This window comes from Parasteatoda tepidariorum, chromosome 3 (assembly GCF_982258835.1).
Source record: "Parasteatoda tepidariorum strain Cologne lab strain chromosome 3, Ptep-v5.0, whole genome shotgun sequence".
NCBI classification, from domain to species: Eukaryota; Metazoa; Arthropoda; class Arachnida; order Araneae; family Theridiidae; genus Parasteatoda; species Parasteatoda tepidariorum.
The window spans coordinates 83,401,228-83,414,099 of record NC_141757.1 but is presented as its reverse complement, the minus strand read 5'-3'; the positions used below and the strand labels follow the sequence as shown (position 1 = coordinate 83,414,099).

At 28.5% G+C, this 12,872-nt stretch overlaps 1 protein-coding gene across 6 annotated transcripts in view; it reads right to left on the bottom strand.

The window, feature by feature from the left end:
• The window catches only part of per (period circadian regulator), a 94,717-nt gene extending 88,556 nt beyond the window's left edge, over window positions 1–6,161 (bottom strand). For all 6 annotated transcript variants that reach the window (XR_015432622.1, XM_087159724.1, XM_087159722.1 and 3 more), the window contains exon 1: window positions 5,988–6,161. Coding sequence is in view for 5 of the 6 variants with exons in the window: in XM_087159724.1 (XP_087015850.1) it covers window positions 5,988–6,091 (104 nt within the window). In the remaining variant the exon portion in view is untranslated. The remainder of the gene's footprint in view (window positions 1–5,987) is intronic.
• Window positions 6,162–12,872: the final 6,711 nt, after the last annotated feature.

Genomic DNA, 12,872 nt, shown 5'->3' with positions numbered 1-12,872 from the left:
TATTAAACTCATATTATATAAGTTATATTACACTAAATTTATTTTTATATGATTAGATATTTTCTGTTTTAAAGAGTCAAACCTTTGATGAACCAGTTTAAAAAATTTAATATTCTAATGCACAAAAATCTCATATAGTACGACATTCAATCAATAAGGTATAATCCCTTTTCATTTACTAAGTACTATTTTGAATAAGTTAATTTCTCGTTAGATAAAAATTCAAAAATAGGGTTCATATCATAAATTTAAAGGAGTTATAAATCTTTTTTTTTTCTTTACCAATGTTCTTCAATGTTATGCATTTAAAATTAAAAAGTGCGAAAATATTACCGTTATTTGCTCCTGCAAAATTATATACACTTTATGGATATAAAAAACATACCACAGATGAATTGGATTAAAAAAATTAGAAACACCAATCTCTAAAGCATTATCTCTCTTTGCTAAGTGCTTTTTAAGATAAATTACTTGGAAACTAAATTTTTCTTAAGTAGGTTAATATATTTTTCTCTTACAACATTAGTGCAATTATTCTCTAGCAATAAAGTAGTAAATTAATTTTTCCTGAACAACATTTGCTATATTAAAATAGAGGTAATCGATAAAATGCATTTGATTAGAAGGATTTTATTTTATGTTTTTATTAAGATAGAATAAACCCCGTTGAGATATTAATTTACACAAGCAATTTATATATATTTTGCGCATAGTTTGGAAGTTAATTTCAACCCACGTTTCGTAAAAGATGTCTTAGTTTTTAGTTACTTTCATAAGCACACATATAATTACGTAAAGCACACATATATTTTCGTAATCAGTACAAAATCTTAGAGAAAGTAAAAATTACGAATTACGTAAAAAAAACATTTCTCGCTTGGAGATATTGAAAATCGTTTTACTTGCTATATAACATAACATAATTCAAGAATATTCTGATCGGTTGTTATGTGTAGAGGTTAAAATTTACAGAATTATTGAATGCCATTTAATGATTTTTAAGGGGCTGTAGCGATCGGGCTCCTGAGATTCGTAGCCTTTTAACATAGTATTTTTAAATATCGTCATGAAACATATTTCTAAATACCTGTTTTAGACAATTTTTTTTTTTTGCTCTAAAACATAGCATACGAAAAAGCTTAAACTAATTGTATGTAAATTCTTGCAAAACAATTATGACATATTTTACTGAAACAAATTGTAAGAACCTAACCATATCTTTCACATTCAGAAAGAGTGAGGCAATATAATTTTTTCATTTTGTTTGAAAGAATTTCCATAGTTACGGCTATGAAGCAGAGTAGCCAACATCTGTTATTTCTTGAACAATACTTACTTGTAAAATTCAAGTATATTTTCATTGTGATATTTTTCTTCCAAGTCGATTATATCTCTTGGTTAATAAAAAGGCTAAATTATAGAATAATCTTTTTTCAAAAATAAATTTATAATAATATTAAGTTAAATATATTTAAAAAACTATTTATAAAATTCCACGTCAGATAATTACCAGCACTCTTAGAATGTAGAAATGATGTAAGGAAAGCAAACGATTTTTTTAAAGACGGGGCAAAAAACGACTGCATTAAATTATTGCTTTTAAGTTAATTTATGGTAATTAATTAAAAACTTATTCATAACACTTTAGGTGAAATTGTTTTAAGTTAACTAAGTTTTTTTAAATTGTTATTAAATTTTTTTTTCCTTCAAAAAAATTATTTTTAATAAGAAAACTTAAGATACGATTTCCAAAAGAATAAATAACTCAATATAAGCTTTCAAATATTGCAGAATTTAATATCAATATCGTTGTTACCAAAATGTTACTTGTTCTGATTAAAACGAATGAGAAAAAGTAAACAAAGTGAAATGAGAAGAACACAACTTTTAAAGCAAACGATACTAAAAACATTGATTCCAGAATCATTGTTTTTGAATAACATTTTATAAACAAGTATCTGAAACAAGTAATACTGTAAAAAGCAATAAAAAAAGAAAGAAAAACTTACCAATTATTACAGTTAAAAAATTTAAAAATTATTAAATTATAGGAATTGAATGCAATTAGAAGTGGTAATGCAATTAGAAAAAAACAATCACATTTTGCTTATGGGAAAATGCAACAGCAATGATTAACAATTTAGAGTAATTGTTTTGTATTTATAAAGAAACTACTAAAAGTGAAATGTAAAGTTATGCAGAATACGTAAACCTAAGCATTTTTTAAAATCTGAGATAAGTAAATGTTTATCTTCAATTAGTCGATTCATCAATTAAAAGTCAATTAGGTACAGCATTTATTTAATATTTAGTCCACGTGATGAGTTTGCCACTTGCAACAAAACGCATTCTAAACGGGACCCAATCTTTCTAATCATATCATATTTTTAAAAATTCTAATTTTTATGCATATGTTGAGTTTAAATTTTTTCCAAAATAATACTTTTATCAAGAAAAACATTAATCTACATCCCGTTAGAATAATGTAGTTCTGTCTAAACACCTCTATATTTTTAATCCAAAAATATTTAACAGCCTTGTGACTTAAAGTCACGTTGCGAAAGGATAGCAGTATTTTTATTATCTGTAAGCATCATGCATCCAGGCAGAATTAGCTAAGAGCTGCACGCATTAAAAAGAAGGTCGAGTGGGGGAGGGGTGGAGCGGAAAAAGCAGCGAACATATTGAAGTTTATTAATCATCATTTTTGTCAGTGTATTCTATTCTATAGACAGATACATTTAGTTTAATTTAAATATATCATTCACGAAATATTGAAACTTTATTTTTAAAAAAAATACCTCTTTACTTAACAAAAATCATAAATACAGTAATTAACTATAAACTTAAAAAAAATTATATATTAGATTATAAAGTTCATAAAAATCGAATAGATGATGCATGTTCAGTCATGAACTTCATGATAAATGTAGAATATTTTGCATGTAAGAAATTACATTATTAGGTTTTTTCTGAAAGAGCAATATTCTAATTATACTTAGATTTTAGGATAATAATCAGCTAAAATGTAGATAAAATAGGTTATTTTGCATTCACTATGAATTTCTGAAATAGTATTGTATAAAAGCTACCTTTTGATATTACTTAAAAGGGTTCAGATTTTAATCGCTACAACAATGGATTATTGATTATGATATCTTATTTGCAATTTTGAACCACGGTTTATAGAATTATTTTCGCATAAAAATCATACAGATGATGTACAATCACATACTTAAGCATAAATGGAAAATACTTTATACGCAATAAAATACAAAATCTGATTTTCTGGAGAAAAATAAAATAAAATTAGAATATTTTTTGGATTTGAATAATAATAATGAACTAAAATATGGACAAAATAAGTTGTTTTGAATTTAAATAATAATAATTAACTAAAATAAGGACAAAACAAGTTTTTATTTAATTTTACTATGAGTTTCTGAAATAGTATAGAAAAGATTTGAAATAAAAAAGCTTCTTTTTCAAAGAACAATTAATTTAAAAAAATTTTTTTTGATTTTAATCTTTAATTCAATGATTATCTATTAAAATTTATCTCTGATTCCTAAACAACTATCTATAGAATTGTTTTCGCATAAAAATATTATAGATGATGTACAATCACAAACTTCAGGATAGATGTACAATATTTTATAAATTAGAAATTACATTACATGGTTTGCCTGAAAAAATACAGAATTCTAATGTTTTTAGACTTTATGAGAATAATCAACAAAATGTGGATAAAATAAATTATCTTAAATTTACTATGAGTTTCTGAAGTAATATTTCATCGAAATTACTTTTATTACATAACAATTAATATAAGCAAATATGGTTTAAATTCTGATCACTAAAACAATGTCTATATATTATGACATCTTATCTGTGGTTCCTAAATCACTATTTATAGAATTTTTTCCACTTATTCTTAATTTCTACTCTCAGAAAAAATCGGTTAAATATTCGACCATAATGTGTTACCAATGTGAACCTTTTAACCATCAACGGTGCAAATTTGTTATAACTTAATGTGCTGCTTCATACAAATTGAATCATAAAGTGCATTGAAATTTAAGAAATACGATCATTGCATTGTATTAGGGAAACAAATTTGAATGATTTTATGGTTCATAATGCTCCCAAATATTTTACAGTATACCTTAGCACATCGTGAATCAATTTTTTTCATCCTCTAGTGAGAAGCTTTACAATTTTTAATTTAAAAAATTTACGCATACAATTGATTTTTTAATTATTTTCAGAAATTAACAATTCGTTATACTCATAAAAAATTAAGTCAGAAATATATTCTTTAATTTAAAAAAATACATTGTTCTAAAAAAGAAACTGAATGTTTCAGTTACAAGAATCAATAATTTTAATAATTATTTCTTTAAAAAGAAAAAAAAAAGTAGGGCTCTCTTTGTGCTGGCATAAAACCAAGTAGAAACAACGTGATAAACATAAATAAACAAGTTCGAGAAATAGACTATCTATTTGGAATTTTGAGAAAGATCCATCATCAGTGCCAGTATACAAAATGAAGAATAATTCTGCGTCTAGCCAAAGATGACGGCATTTGTTGAAATAATTCCAAGGACTACCAACAATCGTCTGTCTCTTGATTTTGTTTAATTTGGCCTACTACGTATCCTTTTCTACATTGTTTTAATGGGATACCTGCAAGTGATGTAGTGTGGGGGGGGATCCTGATTGGTTGTTAAAACGTGGCATTTATTTACGTTAGCAACTGTTCTTTCCGTTGTATTTCGAATAGGCCAAGCCCGTCAAGTATCAATTCTCTCAAGTGACACTTTCTAAATTCTTTCACAAAGATTCTTTCTTAAAGATTTCAATTATTTCACTGTGAATTTATACACAGACGTAACACAAAGACAGTATAAGTAAAGACAGACATAAGTAAATAATTTATCTAGGTTAAGCAAAAGAAGTAGATGAGAAAAATTAAATTTCAACTTATTCTAAATTATCGTTAATTAACATTCTAAACTTATGTAGAGAAACTTGGCTCAACTTTAATGCGCCTTTTTGCTGATAAAGATTAGCTGGCCCTGACGTCATAGGTCACATGTTTGGGTATGGAAGGACTTCTTCTTGACGAGCAAGTACCCAATTATATATTTTATTTACTAATAAAAATGTCATTGAATAAATTCATAGAAATTATTGTTGTTATAGTTCATATTTCAAAATTAATACGAAAATCCTTTCCGGATAAATTTTGATAAATTCATGTCTCGACAGTGATAACGGCACTTGTTGTTAGTGTTGAAACAATCGTTTGTCTTGCAAACTTGCTTATTTATATATACCGAGTCTCCTTTTTTACAACTATATCGTTTATTAATTAATAAACTGTTAATAAGCGGCATTCATATCTGAAATAATTTTATTAACTATGAACTCGATTAAAAGTGTCATGTTTTGAGAAAGATTATATTGGAAAACCCTAGCAAGTTCATGAATCATATACCAAAAGTGTAAATTGTGTTCTCATTAAGATATTCTGGACAATTTTGTTAGGATCTTAGCCTTTTATGCACGAATTCCCTATTGACCAACAGTGAAAAGAATTTTTTTGTGAGAAATTCGATGTTGTTCGAGCTAATTGTTACCAATTAGTTCGGTTCGAAGTTCAGAAAAGCTTGAAGCCTAACAACAAAATATGAACAGTCAACGATATTTCTTTTTTTTTCAAATTTAAATTTTATTCACTACTTTTAACTCACTTTTCATAAAATGAGTAATTTATGATAATTAATAAATTCATGATAATTAATAATAAATTTATGAAGTTTTAAAATTATTAGAGTTTAAAATTTTAAAGTTTTTATAAAATAAAGAAGAAAAAAAAACCATTTTTAAAATAGTAATACAACATAAATAATTTATTAATTTGTATTGCATCGGCATGTTACTTCAACGAGTACAATCATTAAAATAATAATTTTAAAACTTACCCATTAATAAGACAAGAATACAGCTCCATCGTTTGATATAATATAGGTAATGAAGTTTCAGAGGCTTCTCTTGACAAGAGCTGCACAGTTAGTTTAACTGCCATTTTTCGTTCCCCATGGTTTTATTCGACGGCAAGTCGGATCACGCGTCCAATCCTAGCAACTCAAATTCACTCATCGAGGATATAAGTGGCTTCGTTAAACTTGGAGGTCTCGGTAATTCCAGCGAATCTCGCACGCTTTAAGAAAGCCAGTTAGTTGTATGGTCATCGGTTGTATCAATTAGGAAGACTCTAGGTTCAATCAAATGAAAGGAAAATTTCACAGTCGTCGGAATTTGATGCTTGGTAAAACGACACGCTCACCTACTTGGGGCGTTGGAATATAGGTGTCACATTCTTCTATGAGTATTCTTTTCTCTGAAAGCCAATTTAGACATCTTTCTCAACGTGCGAACATCAGGAGAAAAAAAAAGAAGAAAGATTTAATTTTGAAGAACGTTTTAAAGGAAAGACTATTCCCAATACCATAGACAGTTTAAATTATGGCAAATTTATATAAATAAAAAGTTTCTTTTAAGGTACACTGCCTTTTTTAAAATTGCTTTATTTAAAACGGAGTATTCACAAAATTGTCCATTTCACATGAAACAAAAAGTAAAAATTGATTAATACCTTAAGAACCTGATAAATTATAAATGTGTATACATATTTCAAATATGTATGCATATTTTACGATACAAGTCTAACTTTACTTATGGATTTAAGACATGCGGATCAAAGCTAATCTCAAGTTTAATTTAGTCTTTTATTTTTTCTCTCCACATAGTTGGTACTTGAGATCATTCTATCCGGTCAAGTGTAATTTTCCACACACATCCCTTGTTTAAACAAGAAAGGTTCCTATTTTTAATAGTCATCTACCTCTAGGATCTCCTTTTTCTTTGCTCTCTTCTGTATCTCATCTCTTTTTTTCTTCTTCTTTATTTTGCATTGTGATAACTCTTGTAAAGTCTGCTGTAGCCACTCTTAAAATGCTCTCTCTAACTAAAACCATTTGAATTTTTTTTTTTTTTTTGTGTTCAATTTGTTTATATGGTTCAGAATTTAACATTTGTTTTATTCTTATTTGGTTTGACCTTCCTCTGTGATTCACTACTTCTATACGTAATAGTCGCAAATTTGACTGCTGCCTTGGACAGTAATAGTTAAAAGTTAGCTTCCTGCCAATCTCCATTTTTTTTTCTCTCTAGTTTACTAAGAGGATGCTGTACTTTTATTTATTATTTCATTCTTGTTGTGACGTAATAGGTATCGAAACAAAAATAAAAACGAGAAGTGGTGTTTAAAATTCATAGTTACCAACCTTTTGGTTTTATCCTAGTGGCATGCAATGCAAATTTCATACATCAATATTTATTCCTCAATTTAAAAAATGTGCCATAAAAAGATTTTTGACCTTCACAACATACAACACGCAAACTTAAAACACATACGAAGATTTGATCGTAACACTTTTATTGTACTAAGTGCTAGAAAATGAAAAACTTTTATCTTTCACTTTAATTACTATAGAAAAATACTCTGATTTAATCGGAGTACTTGGTAGGAATGAAACTAAAACAACAGGTGACCGCCTGTACCTTAAGAGAATTAGTTTTTAGTTACCACAGTAGTCAAGAACAGCCTCTAACAGCTGTATATTAGCTTTTCATTCAACTTTTCTTTCGCTTTTACTCTGTATTTTTGTCGGTCCTTGATTTGGAACGCTGTCTTGAATTTCTTACGACTTCAGAACCATTTCCGCTCGGGTCCTGAATTATGTACAACGACTTCAAGGAGGAATTTTAGCCAGCGATCCTAAAAATTTCAATTAATCGGTTTATGACAAATGTTTGAAAGCATTGATTAAGCATTACAGATTGCTATAGATTTAACAGCAGACGAATCTATTAAGAAGTTTATTATGTTCTTTAATATTAAAATATCTTTTTATTAGCTCAGTGATCAATGGGCTACGTCACCGAATTAGTATTCCTAAAGTTATCTAAAACCACGCGTTTATTTTGTTAATAGTTGTGATTTTCAAACGCGTTTTTATAAAATTAAATAATTTAAAATCAACGGTCATTGTAATAAAGACAATATTATATTACTAAAAAGCAAAGTTAATGGAAAAAAGGTTGAGATTTGTTAAGGGAAAACGTAAAAAAAGCACCATACTATTTTTGATACCAATGATGCTTAGTTAATTTCGGAATTAGTGATTGGTGTTGTTTTAGCAAGTACCGAATATACTAATAGGCACTGTAGAAATTGTTTTTTTTTTTTTTTTTTTTTTGCTGTGCACCGAAGAGCATAAAACCACCGAAGGGAGTGGAAAATTTTGACTACCATGAGTTGACCTCCGAACAACAGCATCGTGCCGAATGGAGTTCAAATGAGTCTGATTGCACTCAATCTTTATGTTGAAGAGATTAACTTCTGAAGAAAAAAACATTGTTTTGCTTAACTTTTAGTGTAAAGCCACAGCGAAAGGCAATAAATAAAAAAAATATTTTAGCTTTTATTAATTTTGTCGATGTATGTCTTTCAGTTTTGTGTATAAAATTTTATAGTGCTGATCAGAGCTGCGGAGTCGGTAGTTAGAATGTCCGAATCTAACTACAGCCTTACTCGAGAGCTCGCCGCATCTTATATTCAAATAATATAAAATTTCCACCGATTCCCAGTTAAGTATTTATCGTTACGATATCATCTTTTATAATTTTTTTTGTAAAGTTACTTAATTAATATCTAAAGTGATAATAAAATACTAAAAAACCTCTATCTTCAGTTATCTTCTCCATCTACAAATAACAGTGTAGATAATTGGATTTATATATAAGTTTTTCTCTCAATAGTTAAACGCATCTGACCTTAAATCGAGGCTTACTATCAGTACCAAATTTACAACGATGAGAAAATAAATAATAATAATAATAAATAAATAAAGAGCAAATTTTTTAGAAATTTAACGAATCGTAAGACGAAAAACTATGAAATAAAATCATTTAAAAAAAATAACTTTCTATGATTCTGCACGAAAAAGTAAGAAATGAAATATTGCTTGTAACTTATAAGAATCGAATTGGTATAGTCTCAGTTAATTTTCCAAGTATTACGTTCATTTTAATATAAAGTTTATCCAGGGACGCTGCAAACTTATATTTTAAGGAGGATTCTCATTTTGCCGAATGAATTTCCACATATGACCGAATCATAAATAAACGATGCAATTATTTTTACGTATAAGAAAAAAGCATTACGAAGTAAATTATTAAATAACGTTTCTGCCAACTTTTTCTTTTTCACCCGGTTTTTCACAGTGTCTCAAGGGATAGAGCTCTCGCCTCCCTATGAGGTGACCCAGGTTCGAATCCCAGCGATGGCTGGTTGATATGAATTCTGCACCCGGCTTGCACCGACTACAGTGCTGACGTAAAATATCCCCGTAGGTAGTCAGTACATGGGTTAGAATCCCATTGCTGTCGGGCTCTAACCGTATAAAGTTTTCCTTTCCATGTAATCGCATAGTTTCTCCCAATGCTTTATCCACTAGTTTCCTTGTCTTTTTTTGTTGGGTTCAAAACTAAAAGCCTACGGAGTTGAACCAACACCTCCTAGAAAGAACAGGCCTCAGCACGGGTTACCATAAATATCCCTTAGTAGTCCAAACGTAATGACATATTTTGTATTTTCAACCACTGCGCAGCTTAGTACCCCTAACGTAATGACATCGTTCTTATTTTTCGTCAACTGCGCAGTTAACTTCGTCACATCGGACTACTAAATTGATCCGTGCTGAGGCCTTCCTTCTTCTAGGAGGTGTTGGTTGAACAGTGACACTTGTAAACTCAGAACTGCGCCGGCTGCTCAACGCCGGTTATAAAATGAAATATATCAAACGAAAGATTTTATTTTTATGCTTAAAGTTGTAGCAAGATTTATATTTTGATATTTTATTTAATAAATCTGATAAAAAATGTTCTTGATATCAGATTTAAGAGATAAGCCTAACTTACATGCATATGAGTTAAAATATAGAAAAAACATGGAAAATAATATAATAAAGATTAATGAAAAGAGAAGAAAAAAAATTAAAATAAAACAATTTTAAAAATATTTATATAAAAAAAATAACTATAAAGCTGGAAAACAAAATAGTGAAAAGATATAATCTCGTCATCAGCTTACACCAGGGATGGGCAAACTACGGCCCGCGGGCCAACTGTGGCCCGCCGGAAGGTTTTATCCAGCCCGCGGATATAATTTTAATTTGCCGATCAGTGGCAATATACATAAACAATATACATCCATTTTCTTGTCAACTATTTAAAATTATTTCTGTTTTTCCTTTTTTAGCAAAGTACTGATAGACTTTTTACTTTCTCTATTTTTGTTCTACAAAACATAAATTGATGGAAATAGTTAGCACAGACAGCTTCAATTGGTAAAATGTTGAAAGCAGAAGTTCTTCATAGAATAGTCTTTAGATTGGCTCTAACTAGAGTTTGTCTTTCTCGAGGAATCTAATATAGGTAAATTGTACTTCACATTTGGCAGACTACGCATTTTAAGATCCAACGAGCGGACAATCTAACAATCATCTGAAGCAGTTGTTTCTAAATATGCCAAAGTTTTACAAATCATTACCAAAAGCTAGTTTCCAAAATTTAATATTTCATGCCCAGAAAATCAGCTCTGTGTTTGCTTAATTTTATATATGTGAACAAGAGTTTTCAACTTTGAACCTTAGAAAGAATCATTTCAGAAGTGGACTAACAGAAAAGTAAAATAGGCACATCTCGCTTCGAACCTTAATATAAGGAACTTTTAAAAACGAAATCGCAATTTCATTCATCTCACTAAATATTTAAATTAAAACTTGTATATCGCTTTTTTTTTTAAATTTTGAAAGTTTTATTTGTCCCACCAAACATTTTTTTTCTCGATTTTTGGCCCTCGACCAAAAAAGTTTGCTCATCCCTGGCTTACACGATTATATCCACAAAAAGTAGTGCTTTCTAAAATTGTATTAATATAGCCAAAGAAAAATAATATCAATACAATAGTATGAGGAGCACTCTCAATGAAAATAGTACGTAAAAAATACGAAATAAACCAATCAAGCAAAAAACAGAAAAAAAAATATGCAAGAAAAATACAGAAAACACAAAACGTAATTGGTAAAGCGAGTAGCAAATTCAAATGAATTTACATTTTCCGTTAGTCTTCATCGTGCTATATGTGAACTAATTTTTTTGCCTTACGTTTTTTTTACCATAACTATATCAAATTTTAAAATTTGAAAAATAATTCGTTGTAAGTTGCGTAACATATGAACATTTAAAGTAATCCCTTCATACTGAGTAAGCACCGAATTTTTTTTCTTTTCATTATGTCTTGAATCGTATCTGGTATAACCTACGAAAAAAAAATCGATATGAAAACCTAGAAAATCGAAATGCTTCTAGCAATTTTCGTGTGTATTTTTTTTTCTTGTACATTTTTGGAAAAGCTCTGAATGATATAGAGTTCTCCACAAATTTCAATTTGTGTTTTGTCATAAAATTTAATAACAAATGATAATACTCTACTCTGATGCTCCGGACAACAAAATGCGATGGTATAAACATCCTTTAATTGGTTATGGTCCAATGTAATGCCCATGTCATTTTTAATAAATCTTGATAAATAGTTCAGAATCAAATTTTGAAAAATGCCTTACCATTCACAGCTTTCTTTCCAAATGCTGCTTAGAAAATAATAAAAAACTTTTCAAGTTTTCACAATATTCAAATCGGATTTGTGTTCATAAGTTACCAAATACGATTCAGAACAAAATTATGAGAAAAAAAAACTTCTAAAATTTTTTCGGAGCATGCGCAATTTGAAATACTCATATCTTGCGCGATTTAAAATGATTTTTATTTTCTTCAAATTATAAAGTATTCTGTAACTAATTGACAATAGCTCTAAAATTCCTTTTTTTTTTTTTTTTAATTTATAGAATATTTCTGCAGTTATAATAACAAAATGTAAGGCAAAAAAAATTTTTTTTTTCTTAAATAAAAATTATCCTTATCTCCATGAATATTTAAGCTACGTTTACGAAATTTTGTATAGTTATTGCATATCGCAACCAAATTCGTACAAATTACAAGCTTATTGTGATATTTTTGCATAGGGTGTTCAAAAACAGTTCTTCGTTAGCAATTTATTGATGGTCCTTTGAACCTCTAAAAACTTAAAACTTTTTTGATATGTATGAGTAATCGTATGACCTTAAACACTTGTAAAGTTATAAAATAATTCACTAAATATTTCTTGAGAAATATGAAAAATTAGTTAGTATTGAAGTGTTTCCATAATTTTGTCCAATCCCCGTATAACGGTGTTTCTAATAAACGTCTTTCATATCCTCTGTGATTCCTCCAGCAATCAGACAGGTTTAAGTGTTTCATTCCACTGTGTTTTTGCAAGAAAAACCGTTGCCCTTTTCCCAAAAACGCTTAAAACTTAATAAATAATGCAAATAGAGATGAATTTCTTTTCCTGTGTGTTTGGAATTATTTGAAAATTTAATAAAAACAATAAATTATTTTTCAATACTCTTGCCTATATTTGTGTATCATGTGACGCCTTAAAACTGAATCGCGAAATACTATAATAATTAATTTTAAGCAGTAAAAACGTCGATTTTTTATTACCCTTCATTTAAATTCCGACATGCTTGTTAATGATGATCAAGAAATTTGAAAAAATAGAGTTGAAAAATTTATTCTTTCATTCCTTAGGTTATCATAGATTTTTAAGAATCGATTTAAATTTATTTGCTTATTTT